The 12,860-nt window shown below is 50.5% G+C and overlaps 6 protein-coding genes across 6 annotated transcripts; 4 read left to right on the top strand and 2 right to left on the bottom strand.

Moving 5' to 3' along the window:
* Positions 1–1,779: 1,779 nt before the first annotated feature.
* On the bottom strand, positions 1,780–2,535 carry PEX2_096400 (asparagine synthase C-terminal domain-containing protein; the record flags this gene model as incomplete). Its single annotated transcript, XM_016746910.1, has 3 exons — positions 1,780–2,225; positions 2,292–2,480; positions 2,529–2,535. 3 exons carry the CDS (start codon positions 2,533–2,535, stop codon positions 1,780–1,782), a joined length of 642 nt encoding a protein of 213 aa, XP_016594104.1.
* A 618-nt stretch (positions 2,536–3,153) lies between these two features.
* On the top strand, positions 3,154–4,834 carry PEX2_096410 (cytochrome P450; the record flags this gene model as incomplete). Its single annotated transcript, XM_016746911.1, has 2 exons — positions 3,154–4,213; positions 4,272–4,834. 2 exons carry the CDS (start codon positions 3,154–3,156, stop codon positions 4,832–4,834), a joined length of 1,623 nt encoding a protein of 540 aa, XP_016594105.1.
* Positions 4,835–5,887: 1,053 nt separating this feature from the next.
* Positions 5,888–6,918, top strand: PEX2_096420 (uncharacterized protein; the record flags this gene model as incomplete). The annotated part of the gene is made up of 2 exons (XM_016746912.1): positions 5,888–6,613; positions 6,670–6,918. The coding sequence occupies 2 exons, from the start codon at positions 5,888–5,890 to the stop codon at positions 6,916–6,918; spliced, it is 975 nt and encodes a 324-aa protein (XP_016594106.1).
* Positions 6,919–7,319: 401 nt separating this feature from the next.
* Positions 7,320–8,234, top strand: PEX2_096430 (uncharacterized protein; the record flags this gene model as incomplete). Its single annotated transcript, XM_016746913.1, has 1 exon — positions 7,320–8,234. One exon carries the CDS (start codon positions 7,320–7,322, stop codon positions 8,232–8,234), a length of 915 nt encoding a protein of 304 aa, XP_016594107.1.
* Positions 8,235–8,499: 265 nt separating this feature from the next.
* pex19 (putative peroxisomal membrane protein receptor Pex19) lies at positions 8,500–9,845 on the bottom strand (the record flags this gene model as incomplete). The annotated part of the gene is made up of 3 exons (XM_016746914.1): positions 8,500–8,607; positions 8,687–9,552; positions 9,644–9,845. The coding sequence occupies 3 exons, from the start codon at positions 9,843–9,845 to the stop codon at positions 8,500–8,502; spliced, it is 1,176 nt and encodes a 391-aa protein (XP_016594108.1).
* A 1,584-nt stretch (positions 9,846–11,429) lies between these two features.
* Positions 11,430–12,801, top strand: PEX2_096450 (bZIP transcription factor; the record flags this gene model as incomplete). The annotated part of the gene is made up of 4 exons (XM_016746915.1): positions 11,430–11,600; positions 11,707–11,923; positions 11,983–12,465; positions 12,524–12,801. 4 exons carry the CDS (start codon positions 11,430–11,432, stop codon positions 12,799–12,801), a joined length of 1,149 nt encoding a protein of 382 aa, XP_016594109.1.
* Between the last annotated feature and the right edge of the window lie 59 nt (positions 12,802–12,860).

The following is a 12,860-nucleotide window of genomic DNA, read 5'->3' on the forward strand; positions in this document are numbered from 1 at the left end:
ACTATTTTATAAGCAAATTTGCTAGAAGCGAAGGGGTAATAGAAGACAGTTGTCATATATCTTTATTAGCTGGGTAGAACCACAATTCAATACGGGATTTATGCCTGAGGCACCAACATCAACCTTGACCCTAACTATACTGCATCTCTCTCTCTCTCTCTCTCTCTCTCTTCCTTCTTTAGCTTTAGTGTTTTCGGTGTTAAGGACCATAGAGAAGAGGACTCTTATTTTGCCAGTGTCACAACAGGATCTCAAACCTTTATTTTAGGTATCATAAAATACTCCGCTAACAGCTAACCCTAGTTGTAAGTTCAATCCTGCCTTTCATAGTTGCACGAAGTAGATTAACTAGCCAGTCACATATATCCCAATTACGGTCTATATTGTGCTAGCTACCACACTCCTTATCTTTGGCCTCGTGGGTTTCGGATTGTCTCGCTAAGCGGCTTATAAAAGCTCTTCGCATCTAGTCCTTGACCTTGTAGTGTCTAGGCCAAAAAACGTTCTACTAGTAGTTTATACGGCACTAAGATGGGCAGGGATAAATGAGACTACTAGAATAGTGATACTTAGGATGGTCAGCGTGTTTCCAGTCTTGCTCGTGGTACGTACTAGACACAAGGCTATCTTATAGTCTCTACGCTGACCACTAAACATCAGTCTCTACGAATAAGCATCCTACTGCGAATACTCATCAATACACCAGCCTAACTAATGATCTATTTTTCATTGTTTTCCTTTTCCTCCTGTTTGATCAAGCCCACCGCTATATAGGTACAGTATGTCGAGTCTTGGACTTTCCATCACTTGGGAATCACCTCTACTTTGAGCGAAATAACTCAATCTTTTAGGAGCTAAATGTGCCCAGATTTATTCAGGCAACGCTTTACCGCCAGTGGCCATTGGCGATACTGTGCGGAGTGTTTTGAAATTTAGTAGTTCGCAGTAGTTCGCAGAATTTAGTGCCCCGAAGTTGATCCGGGTACCCAAAGCCGCCAATTTACTGCGTAGACTTTGACTTTAACAATCACTCCATTTGTGTTGAAAATTGTGTGTACGGCTGAATCTAAAACGTGATTGCTTCCTCCTTTTGAAGGTTCGATCGATCGGGATCTTCCGCTTCAAGGCCCGCGGCCACCTCGAACCCTGGAACCCTTGCCAATGCCAATGGATGCCAGGAGGCAATCCGCACTCCACACTACTCGGTAGCCCTGGAGCCGGTTCATGGTCAGGAGTCTACAGATTTACCTTTGCACGTGAGATCCGGCTCATTTGTGTGTGCTTTACCTATTTCATTTATAGCTCCCAATCAGTTTCCTCCGCTTTTGCCACGCCCATACGTTGGCTTAGGGTCACCCAAGAACCACAATAAAGTAAGAATCGGAATGCTCTCAGGTCTGCTGTCTCGCCCCAGGCATTCTCCATTGCTTTCTGAATCGCCTCCGTGGTCAACAAAGCCCAGCCCGTCGACAGCTTCTTGTGTCAATAACCCCTTGAATTTGCGGTGCAATGGTCCATCCTTGGGCCATTGAGTGGGCGCAAGGAAAGGGTGCTTCTTCTGTTTGTACAGCTCGTCTGTAATATAAAGACGCACCGCCTGACGCAGGATCCATTCTTCATTGATTGACTACAAGGCTTGGCTGGATTTGGTCCAGATAGGAGATAATTCACCACAGCTGCTTGCGTTTTCGGCCGAGTAGTGCAGTTTAACGCTGAGCGGTAATCGAAATTCGCATGTCGGCTTTGGAGCCAGGGGGCGAAAAGAGAGGCAGTCGGATGCTATGCCAGCAGAGTATCACACGTGTCGAATGCTCCCGGTCCCGCGCTTGATTGAGGAGCTGGGACATTGTCCAAGACTGTTCCACCTACTCTTTCCCAAATCCCTTTCATCTCTTGCTGTGCAGATTTGAACAGGTTTTCTCTAAGCTCTCCGTTTTTGGTCAACTCAGAGTCGGGGGAAGCTCCGTCAGCCTCGCGAAGGAATTCGACATGGAAGCAAGGGTAGCCAGCAAAATGTTCGTCAGACCCTTCACCGGTCAGGACGACATTGATTCCAAGTTCTTGTGGGAGAGTTGAGGGCGCGAATTTGGCCACAGAATTGAGATCGTAGTGATGATGCTCGCAGTGGAACACGGCGTCTTCAAAGTCTTCAGCCAATGTATCTTCCGTGATGATCTTCTTGATGGTCTTTACTCTAAGCCACTCCGCTGTGCGCTCGGCAACATCTTTTGTGTGTTAGTTCCGCATGATATATTTGGTGAGAACACTGGTCTGCAGCCCTCAAGACTTACGTGATTCATCATACCCAGATGTCTCCAAAAACGCCACACTGAAGCAGGTGACGCGAGAAGTCTCTTCATTTCCAAGCTTAACATGTTCTTTGCGTGAAATCTCAGTGACCATACCACCAATAGCAGAGGAGTCGATGCCACCAGAGAGGTAAACCCCAATAGGGACGCACAAATTGTCAAATAGGGGAAATCTGCCATTTCAGTCAGTTAGAGTCATACACATCTGTCATTTATACCATACCATGCTGAGATTTCTGTCAAAAAAACACTACGTAGAAGTACCTAGGTAGGAATATTTGTATGGTTTGGTGCTTATTGGGACCTATTAGGCATTCAAAGCCCAGTCGGTTGGGGCGGGCTAGGCTTTGGGCTTTGTGGGCTTTGTGGGCTTTGCGGAGGTTTAACTCGACGGCAGCTTCATATTAAAACTTGGTCTTGACCATTTTGCCTCAGATTGGGACGGCCAAGATCTTTTCAATCTATTTTCATTTTGGTCAAATCGGATTCCAAGCTCAAAGATGACATCTAATGGCCGACGACCCCCACACGGGCCGTTTCTCCACTCTGGCAGCCACCAGAAATGGGAAATCGATTCTTACAACGTAGATTAACGGGCTTAGACTCCTACATGTTAGTATACATTAGCGTAGCCCGGGGGATTGAAAGCCACCACTGAACGATAAGTGCAAGCGGCCTGATCACACGATGGATGCACCATACACGCCTTTTGACGCATGAAGCAGACACGTTCGCTGGAGGGACACCGTACTTAATTAGCCTGCTCGTTCTGCTCGCCGCCGTCTCTAGATACAGTCGTAGTCACAGTCGCATTCCTCCGCCTCGTCTCTGCAATTGTAGCAAAATGCCCGGCTTTGCGACCTATCTACTCGGCGCTCTTAGCGCCATCGTAATCGCCCGACTGATCCTCTCAATCGTCAAACGCCCCTCACTGCCCCTACCGCCAGGACCCAAGCCCGTGCCTCTAATCGGAAATATTCACCAGCTGCCCAAGAGCCTCCAGTGGCTGGAGCTCTACCACTGGAGCAAGAAGTATGGCCCGGTCATGCACCTCAGTATGGGCGGGCAGCCGCTCATCATCCTCTCCAGCCACCAGGCCGCACACGATCTCCTCAACCGCCGCAGCTCGCGATACTCGGATCGCCCGCGTATGGTCATGGCCGGCGAGCTGGTCACTAAGGGCATGCACATGCTCCTCCGACCATACAACGACCAGTACAGGCTACACCAGAAGATGGAGGCCCCGCTCATAAACCTGCGCTCTGCGAGCAACTACCGCCCGCTACAGGACCTCGAGTCGCAGCAGCTGCTATGGGACGTGCTAGGCGAGTGGGACGAGTTTGGCGAGAAGGGCGTAGACTTTCACCACCACTTCGAGCGCGCAATGGCCAGCACCATCTACTGGCTGAACTATGGCTACCGGCTGCAAACGGGATATGAGAAGGAGCTGATAGATGGGAAGCGCGTGCAGGCGGAGTTTGCGCGCACCGGGCAGGTGGGTGCTTACATTGTCGACTTATTCCCGTCGCTGAATTACCTGCCCAAGTTTCTGGCGCCGTGGAAGAAGGAGGGCGAGGAGCTATTTGAGCTGGAGCGCCAGCTGCATGTTGGGAACTTGAGGAAGGGGCTGAGTGGCGGAAAGTGGAACTTTGCGAAGCATATGAAGGACTCGCCGGAGGCTGCGGGAATGCCGGAGGTTGAGCTCGCGTTTGATCTTGGGGTTATTGCTGATGCTGGTTTGGATACTTCGACTGTTGCGCTGGACTGGTTTATCGTTGCTTGGATTACGTCGGGCTCGCGTGGCTGGGTGAAGAAGGCGCAGCAGCTGCTGGACCAGGTCGTCGGCAAGGACCGCCTGCCTAGCTTTGAAGACTACCCTAAGCTGGCCTATATCGACGCTATTGGTGAGTTTCACTTGTTATGATTCGAATAATGGGCAAGGTCTGACATAAAATGGCACAGTGAGCGAGACCCTCCGCTGGCGCCCCGTCGTCGTCCAGGGCGTGCCACACTTCACCAAGGTCGAGGACGAGTACATGGGCTACCACATCCCAGCCAACTCAACTGTCCTCCCCAACGCATTCGCCATCACTCGCGATGAGACCGTCTTCGGCGAGGACGTCGACAACTTCATCCCGGAGCGGTGGCTCGCCGAGGAATCCGACAAGGAGCACATAGACGTATGCGGCTTCAACACACCCGCCCTCAAGGACCTACCGCAGACGGGCTTCGGGTTCGGGCGCAGAATCTGTAAGGGCCGTCTCATCGCGCGCAACCAGCTGTTCATCCAAATGGCACGCATGCTGTGGTCCTTTGATGTCGAGGCTGGCGTTGTGGACGAGGCCACAGGCGCGAGACACAAAGTCCATGATATGGACTGCACGGAGGGCTTTGTCACCCTGCCCAAGCCGTTTAGGTCTGTGATGCGTCCGAGGGGGCAGTGGGTGCGTGATGCGATCTTGAAGGCGGGCACCACGCACCACCTGGATCACTCGGCCATTTTGGAGGCGGCAAAGATTGAATAGTCCTGAGAATCTTTTTTCCCTTTTGGTGGTTTGGTGGTGTGCTTTCATAGAGCGGGTTAAGACAATAAGTTAAGCTGATGGTTCTCTCTCGAGTTTGCTCATGCTATATACCAGAGCTGAGCGCCCTAGGCCAACAACCACCAATTCAAGTGACCGTGGGGGCCGACTTATAAGCATGGTATGAATGCAGGCCTACGTCATTTGTAATTTTATGATAATGGTAACACAAGTTTAGCTTGTTGGAACAGAAGTTGGCCGATCCCAACACCCTACAAAGCGAACACAACAGTCTTTTGAGGCAATGAACATTTCGTTTGCTGGCCCTATCGACTAAGGAAGGGTTTGGACCATGAAGAAAAACCAGTGGGAGCTTCCCATTGAGTGTAAGCGTCGACTATTTACGTAATATGAAAGCATCCATCCATACATGGATCAACTAGGCACACTCTGTGGATAGCATGATTCTACGGGGCCTATAGGACTCCCTTCCCATGCACTCAACCCTGTCCTGATGCGTTTCAAATAATTGTCGAGAGCCTAAAGAGTAAATACCAAGAGATGGCACCCGCTGCCAAGAGAATCCGCTGCAACAGTAATATGAGAATGGCCTCTTAGAATCATCGCCCCCTACTAGCCAAGCAAGAAAACTACAAGTTAGCCTCTCAGAAGAAGAGCCCCCAACCAGCTAAGCAGGTGGATTATAGGTTGGAGACTCCTGTAGGAAAAGCCCCCAATCAGACAAGCGAGGTCCTGACTCCTAGCAAGTAATCTGCGATACCCCCAATCAGCCGAGGCGAACTATGTATCCTTTGAAACCGCCCCTAAACGACGGATACGATGGCCCCAATCGGCCGGGCGTGCGGACTATTACAAGTGATGTCATCGAGATGCCCAGCTGTGGACTTGTGCTCACTTTGTAAGGGCATAAGTTGACATAAAGAAAACGTGCAACGAAGCCCTCAACTGGCGTGGATACAGAAAGTTCTCTAATATCAGACCGGTTGCCCCCACGTCGTTAAATGATATCGAGCTCAATTTAACTTATCAGAAACAATGATTCAACTCAAACCATCCACGTTCACCCTTGTCCTGTCTCTATTCCTTTCTTCCACCCTAGCAAAGGATGGAGAACTCTCCTCCAGCCTTGTAGGCTGCAATGAGGTCTCATGTCCAAAGAAAGGTTCCGATGACCGCTGCACAGTGGAAGAGAATACCTTCCTTGGCATCGGACTATCCCGCATCCCAGACGTTCCCTCGTCTCTTGAGGGGTTCTCCCTCGTGAAGGGTGTAAATGTGTCTGCTGCACTGGCCGGGAAGGAAAACGACCAGGCCACACGCCCTTTCAAGTCGTTTTATTACCTCGGTACACCCTCGGATGTAGAAACCAAGGACTTGTCCGGCTGTGTTGTCGTCTTCCACGATGCCCCATCTAAGAAATTCGACGGGCCGGAACTGGAAGGCAATCACAATGGCACTGATATCCGCGCCGCGAGCGGTACTTGTTCTGATGTCATTGACAAGACATGCATCGAAAAGCTTACGGAGAAGGCATCAAAATTAGGCGAAGAGACTAATGGAAATGTCTGCACGGCGCTTGAGCGAGAGCTGAAGGAGACTTCTCTTGATGAATGTGATGGCTTTGCGGGTAAAGGTAGCAACCTTGGAAATTTCACTGTCAAGTCGCTCGATGATTTCAATGCGGTTAAGAATTCCTCGGATTGTTGGCCTATTCAGCCCAAGTCTGATCAGCTCGTAGAGATTGCGAGTATCACTACTCTGGTAAGTGGAGTTAAATTCACGTCTAATCTGCGCAGTCGTTAACATATACTCTGCAGAAAAACTACTCAGCACAGGCTCTTCTTGAGGAGGTCTATAAGATTACACCGGTTCTCACTGTCTTCGCTAGGAATGGCAACAGCAGTCTTGTCAACCAAACCGCTTCTCAGTTGACATGTTCAAAAGTCGTCACTGAAGAGGATGCTAGTGATGACAAGGATAGTAGTGAGAATACTGCGGTGGCTATCAAGGCAAGCGGGTTTGCTGCTAGCATTGCCGTACTAACTGGGGTCTTTGCATTGCTGTAGATATTGGATGACCTGTTTAAAATAGGCAAATTGAAGAGAATATTAAGGGATGTTACTGACTGGATGTCGGAATATCAATGTTCTAAATAAAATGATGATAGACTACGAAGTACTACAACATAGTTACTTATAATGCAAGGGGGTAGAACGCGCTAAATTAGCGCGACTGTCTTAACAGGGAGTTTATCTCTCCATCAGACCTCTACAGAGTAAACTATTTACCTTATTCACTTTCAATCATTACTCTCAATCAATACAATATACCCACATAATAACCCTGAAGAAATCACACTAAACACCAAACTTGGAACAAGACCAACTGACGCAACCGACTTCCGCATCCGAACCACGGATACGCCAGACCCAACTCCATCAACTCCATAACCATCCACATCTTCACAATGTTCGCAACACAATCCCCCCAAACTCCCTTCCGCCAAACCCACTACACCCCAATCCATTCCTCCCCACTCAGCAAACACAACACGACTCCACCCACATGGACCATGTCCCCGACGCGTAGCATGCAAAGCGCGTCGCAAAGCACAGCACCAAACCCATTCAGCAATGCACCACCAATCTTCAACATCCAAACCGAGCCAATAACCCGACACATGCAAAACCACCACTCTCCGATCCCAATGAACTTCCACGCGTCCGCATCCGCCTCAACAACACCAACCTCCACAAACCCATTCCTCACCCACACGCAAACACCCGCCTCGCCCTCTTCGCCCACTCGCCAAAAACCCAAATACGAAGCACGCTACGCTTCGATTATCGCGAACCCGCTCCAGGGCGCGGCAGGTCTGGCGCGCTCGAAAACGCGTAAGATGTTCCTTAATCGCGTGCGTCATGAGCGTGACGATGGGCGCTTTGAGGCGCGCGGCGAGCAGATGATGCGGATGGAACATCTTGCTGATCGGAGACGGTGGGAGGAGAGTATGGCACGGGATGGGGAGGGGGTTGTTGGGGGTCTTGAGGGGGATGAGGATGATATGCTTCCTGGTATGTTTGTTTCTGGTTTAATTGGTGGATATGTGTGTGGATGGGATATTGGATGGACATGGATTGCTGACTTTGGGGGCCTGGTAGATGATGTCGATGCACTTGATGAGTTTATATCTCAGGAGGAGGCTATGGAGATGGCTCTTATGGAGACGCAAACTGGACTTCCCGCCAGGGTTTGGGATTTACGGTCCAATGGGCCCGGGGTTCTCTTCAGTGATGATGAGTATGATGACATCTTTATGGGATTGTCAGAGCCTCGGGGAGATCAGTGTCAGTCTCAGTCTCAGGATATGGATATGTCGTGAGCGGGCTAGGGCTGTGGGTTAAGTTTTGAGTGTTGATTATCATTTCCGAGGCATTGCATTGGGTGGCGTTTTTTGTTTCATTTGGGCTAGGCGAGATGGGAATCCGGGTATGTATATAAAGTAAATAAGGGTATATCGACGTGGGTCGCGCATATGTACAATACAGAGACGGACGATGTATGGGTAACAAGGGAAACAAGCAAGCCTCGGCATCAAGGCGACATCTTCCTTTCAAACTTCAAAATCATACATCTTCAAGGTCATATCACTGCTGCGGGCAATCAGGCACTCCGCCAGCTCCAACCGCACCTCCCAGGTCCTCCATGAGGGGATTCGAAACAAGTTCCTCAGGCGGGCTTCCAGCCGCTTGCATCTAGAGACACAGTCAGTAAACGAACATCGAAACAAAGATCTCTTGATCTAATTGTAGAAGTATGGAAGTAACAACTCACCTCCTGCATCCTCTCCCACACATATTCTCGACACTTGGGATCATCATCCGAGAAATTCTTCTCCTCGAACTTGCTCACAATCTGCTTCACAACCCGCGCCTGGGTCTCAAACCGCTCCATATCCTCAGCAGAAACCTTGCCACTGCCCTTATTCTTCTCAATCCACGGCCCGAATTTGACATCCAATTCCTTCATCGGCTCGTACAGCATCTCCTTATTAGACAGCTGCTCCATCATACCCATGAACATCTTCGACAGATCTCCGTCTTCGCCAGCACCCGATGCCCCCGCCTCAACAGCCTTGAGCAGCTGCGCCAGCATATCCTCGGAGATGTCATCTTCATTACTTGCCGCTGCGGTAGCTTTATCACCGCTTTCTTTCATGCGGCCCATTGTGCGCTTGATGGCGTCGTTGAACGAGTCGGCGGGTTGTTCTATGCCTGCGTTTGTAGCGGGCGTACTAGAGGAACCCTGAGCGCTGGGAGTAGCGATGCCAGCCGCGGCTGCGGCTGCAGCGAGGTTCTCTGCTGAAGCTCCGGCTCCAGAACCACCCTCTTCGGCCATCACGTCGGCGAGGAGCTGTTTGAGGAAATCACCTGGTGGGATCCCGCTCTCTTCGAGCTGTTTTGCGAAAACGTCGGCGCCTTGGTCGACCGTTGCTTGGAAGTTGGGGTCTAAGCTGCTACCGGCGCCTCCGCCTGGCCCCATCATGTTCGCCATGTCTTGTTCGAGTTGCTTGAGGAAGGCATCTTCGTCGAAGTCTGGGGGTGCGATTCCTGTTGAGGGATCCGGGTTGGTGGTGGCAGGGAGTGCGGGTGGATTTATAGGAGGGGCGGGTTTGGGTTTGTTGAAGTCGTCGAGGACGTCTGTAGGTGTGAGTGTCTGTGTATCATTCCGCGGGGGTGTGAGGGGAGGGGGGAGAGGGAGGGGTAAGGAAGAGAGGCGGGTATGTGTTACCATCTAGCTCATCGAAGTCTGAATCTTCATCGTCGTCATCTACAGCTACTTTCTGCGATTGCGCTGGGATCGGGGTCGGGGCTGGGGCTGGTGTTGGTGCTGGTGCAGTGTTGGTGCTTGGCGCGGGCTGAGATTCTTGTGTAGTTGCGGTCACGGTGGGAGCCTCTTCGTGGCGGTCCTCGGTAGGCAAGGGGGTAGACATATTGCGCGAGCAGAACAAGCAAGTCTGATTCTCAATTGAAAATACGGCCCAGAGTGAAGCTTAATTTTTTTTCGAGGTAAAAAGAAAGTCTGGAGATGAGGTGGCATGTGACGGGTGTTTTGGCGGGGGAAATGCCGATCGCCGAGGGTTTACATTTTGCCTAGGTATTAGGTCGTGTGGATTATAATATGTGGAATATGTGGTAGGATTATATTGTATGATAATTTATACAAGATAGAAATGAAGATATTGCCATTTCAAGTAAAAGACAAGCCCTGGAGGGTATACAATTTGCCTCCAGTGCACGGTCTTTAAAATCGAGATCGAGTTGGCTGATGTGCCCTGTTTACGTCGGGGTTACTCCGTACGGAGTACAAAGTACCGACATCTCCTGATGAGATCCTGCAATATCAGATCTAACTCCAACTCGTTCACCGGCAAACAATTTACTCCGCACATCTTCCTACAACATACATATGTTGTATTATGTTGTACAATACAGCCATGAGATCATAAGTCCAGACCAGATGAAGTGTGATCATCAAATCCTTGGCATAATACCCCCCGCATAATCTCAACCAGGCTGTTCCATGCGGAAAAAAAATCTGCAATGCATTCCTTGTAAGTCCGGGGAAGGGGCGTCATCCCACGATGATCCTTCCGGTGTCTCCAAGGGGAACCAGTCGAGGGTGGCGCGTGATTCGCTTCGATGTGCCCCAATGGGTCAGGGCGATGGGGTCATGTGGTAACAGAATATGGCGGAGGGCGCCGAAGATCCAATGAAAGGTACAGGTAAGTACGGAGTACATCGCCTTGGACGCCCTAGAGGTACATGGGTATGGGCAAAAATGGGATGATCTATTATGTGTCCGGTATCGGCTAGACGGCTTTGCGCATGACATCCACGTTCTAGGTTCTCCGCGGACAACTTTTCAGCTTTGCATGGAAGTTGAGTGACATACGGAGTACTTGGATGCAGTTTCTAAATACTACAACATACAAGGGGTATATCAATCTACAACACAGGTAAGTACCTTGTAAGGTTGGAACTGAAACACGAATCCCCACAAGCGCTTTGTGCCCAGGTGGATTCCAGAAAGAGGAATAAGGCCATTCAAACTAAAAACGTGGAACCCGTCGAACCCAAACGAGTTAGAGAAAAGAGAAAAAAGAGAAAAAGGGAAAAAAAAAAAAGTCAAAGAGTTCAAAGGGCAGGTACGCGAGAGCCCCTCCTGACCGGACAGACTTTTTTTTTTCTACTTTTTTTTTTAGTCAATTGATTTACACGTTATTTTTTTTGGTTTTCTCTTTTATCTCAATTCCTCTGACTCTTTCTTTCTCATAATTCGCTTTTCTTTTATGTCACAACTTGAACTTCCTCTATCTCGCACGTCCCTTCTGACTTAGCCGCGCGTGTGTGGTTGCTTTTCCCCCTTTATCCTTTTTATCCTTTTATTCTTTTATTCTTTTTTTTTTTCTTGTCTTTTTTTTTTGCCGGCCAGCAGGTCCGGCAACGCGGGGAAAACTGGCTGTGTCTGTTCCGTGTGCGGAGGGCCGCCTACAGGCTTGAATTTAGATTATATAATGGTCTCGATGGTTGACCATAGTGATATGGTCATGGACTCAATCGTGCCTAAACATGAACCTGGTCCTGATGGTTCCATCAGTTCGGCCGTCTCAACACCAGATCCAGAAGCCGAACCTTTGACTCAAGACGCCGCGCAGACTCAGAAGAGGAAGGGAGGCAGGAAACCTGTACGTAACATCTTTTCAAATCTGGGGCCCCGCATTCCTCTGTGTTACTGTCCTATATCCTTATCTTTCCAACGTTGCATTCAATGTTGTATACTAACCCGTTCAGATATATGCCACCTCGGAAGAGCGAAAGCAGCGCAACCGGCAGGCCCAGGCGGCCTTCCGAGAACGCAGGACCGAGTATATCCGTCAGCTAGAGACCACCATCAAACGCAATGAGGAATCTCTACAGAGTCTACAACAGAGTCATCGCAGCGCCGCCGATGAATGTCTCATGCTGCGGTATAAAAATTCCCTGCTGGAGCGGATCCTCCTTGAAAAAGGTACCATCCCTACCCAAACCTCTGGTCCAATTCTCAACTAACCCCGCCAACCCTTCCAGGCATCGATGTACAGGCCGAACTACGCCTGAAAACAGGGGCGCCGGGCGCTCCTCCCAAGGCAGCCCCTATGCCCCCAAAGGCAGCGCCTAGCGCGGTAGGGGCCCGCCCGAACCAGCGACACCCCGCAGGCATCGCCTCGAAGCCCGAGACGTTCGGCATGTCGCAACGGGAAGGCGCATACGGCATCCCGTCGCCACAGTTCCAAGCAACCCCGACCTCCCACGTTTCCTCACCCTCGCACGCCAAGTCTCCCGGCTTCGGCTTCCAGGGCGCCATGTCACCAGTGGAGGGACGGCCCCAGCTCCTTCCCCAACCCCGAACTTTCAGTCAGACTTCGCCGCCGGCAATCAGCATGCCGCAGACCGACTCGTCAGACGCCAAACCCCAATCCCGTGGTGCGGGAGCTATGGGTCCGCGCGGTGCGCGGGTCGCAGCGGCTGCTTATTATCCCTCTCCATTCCAGAAACACTACGATCAGCTCGGTAAGCGTGTCTTGATAGCTTCCATTACAAGTTCTTCCCCAGCTGACCCCTCAAGCAGAACAAGAGTACGATGCCCAGGCCGATATGGTTGACGACGATCACGATGGCTCAGCACAATATGTCCCTGGATTCACTCCGCAGTCCGTCACCTCGGGCTCCCACAATATGTCCGGTTTCAACCAACCATCGGGCGAGGGCACGCCCAACGATTTCGGCAATGCAAACCAGTTGCTCGGCCAGTATGAGCCAATGCTGGACACAGATCCATTCGGGTTAAGCGCTAGCATGCACTTCCCCACACCGTTCAACTACGAGCACAATAACTCGAGGCAATGAACGGCTTTTTAAAATTTGTCCCCTGCATTATTTTTCTTTCTTTCTTATTCTCTTGTTTT

This window comes from Penicillium expansum (assembly GCF_000769745.1).
Source record: "Penicillium expansum strain MD-8 chromosome Unknown contig338, whole genome shotgun sequence".
NCBI classification, from domain to species: Eukaryota; Fungi; Ascomycota; class Eurotiomycetes; order Eurotiales; family Aspergillaceae; genus Penicillium; species Penicillium expansum.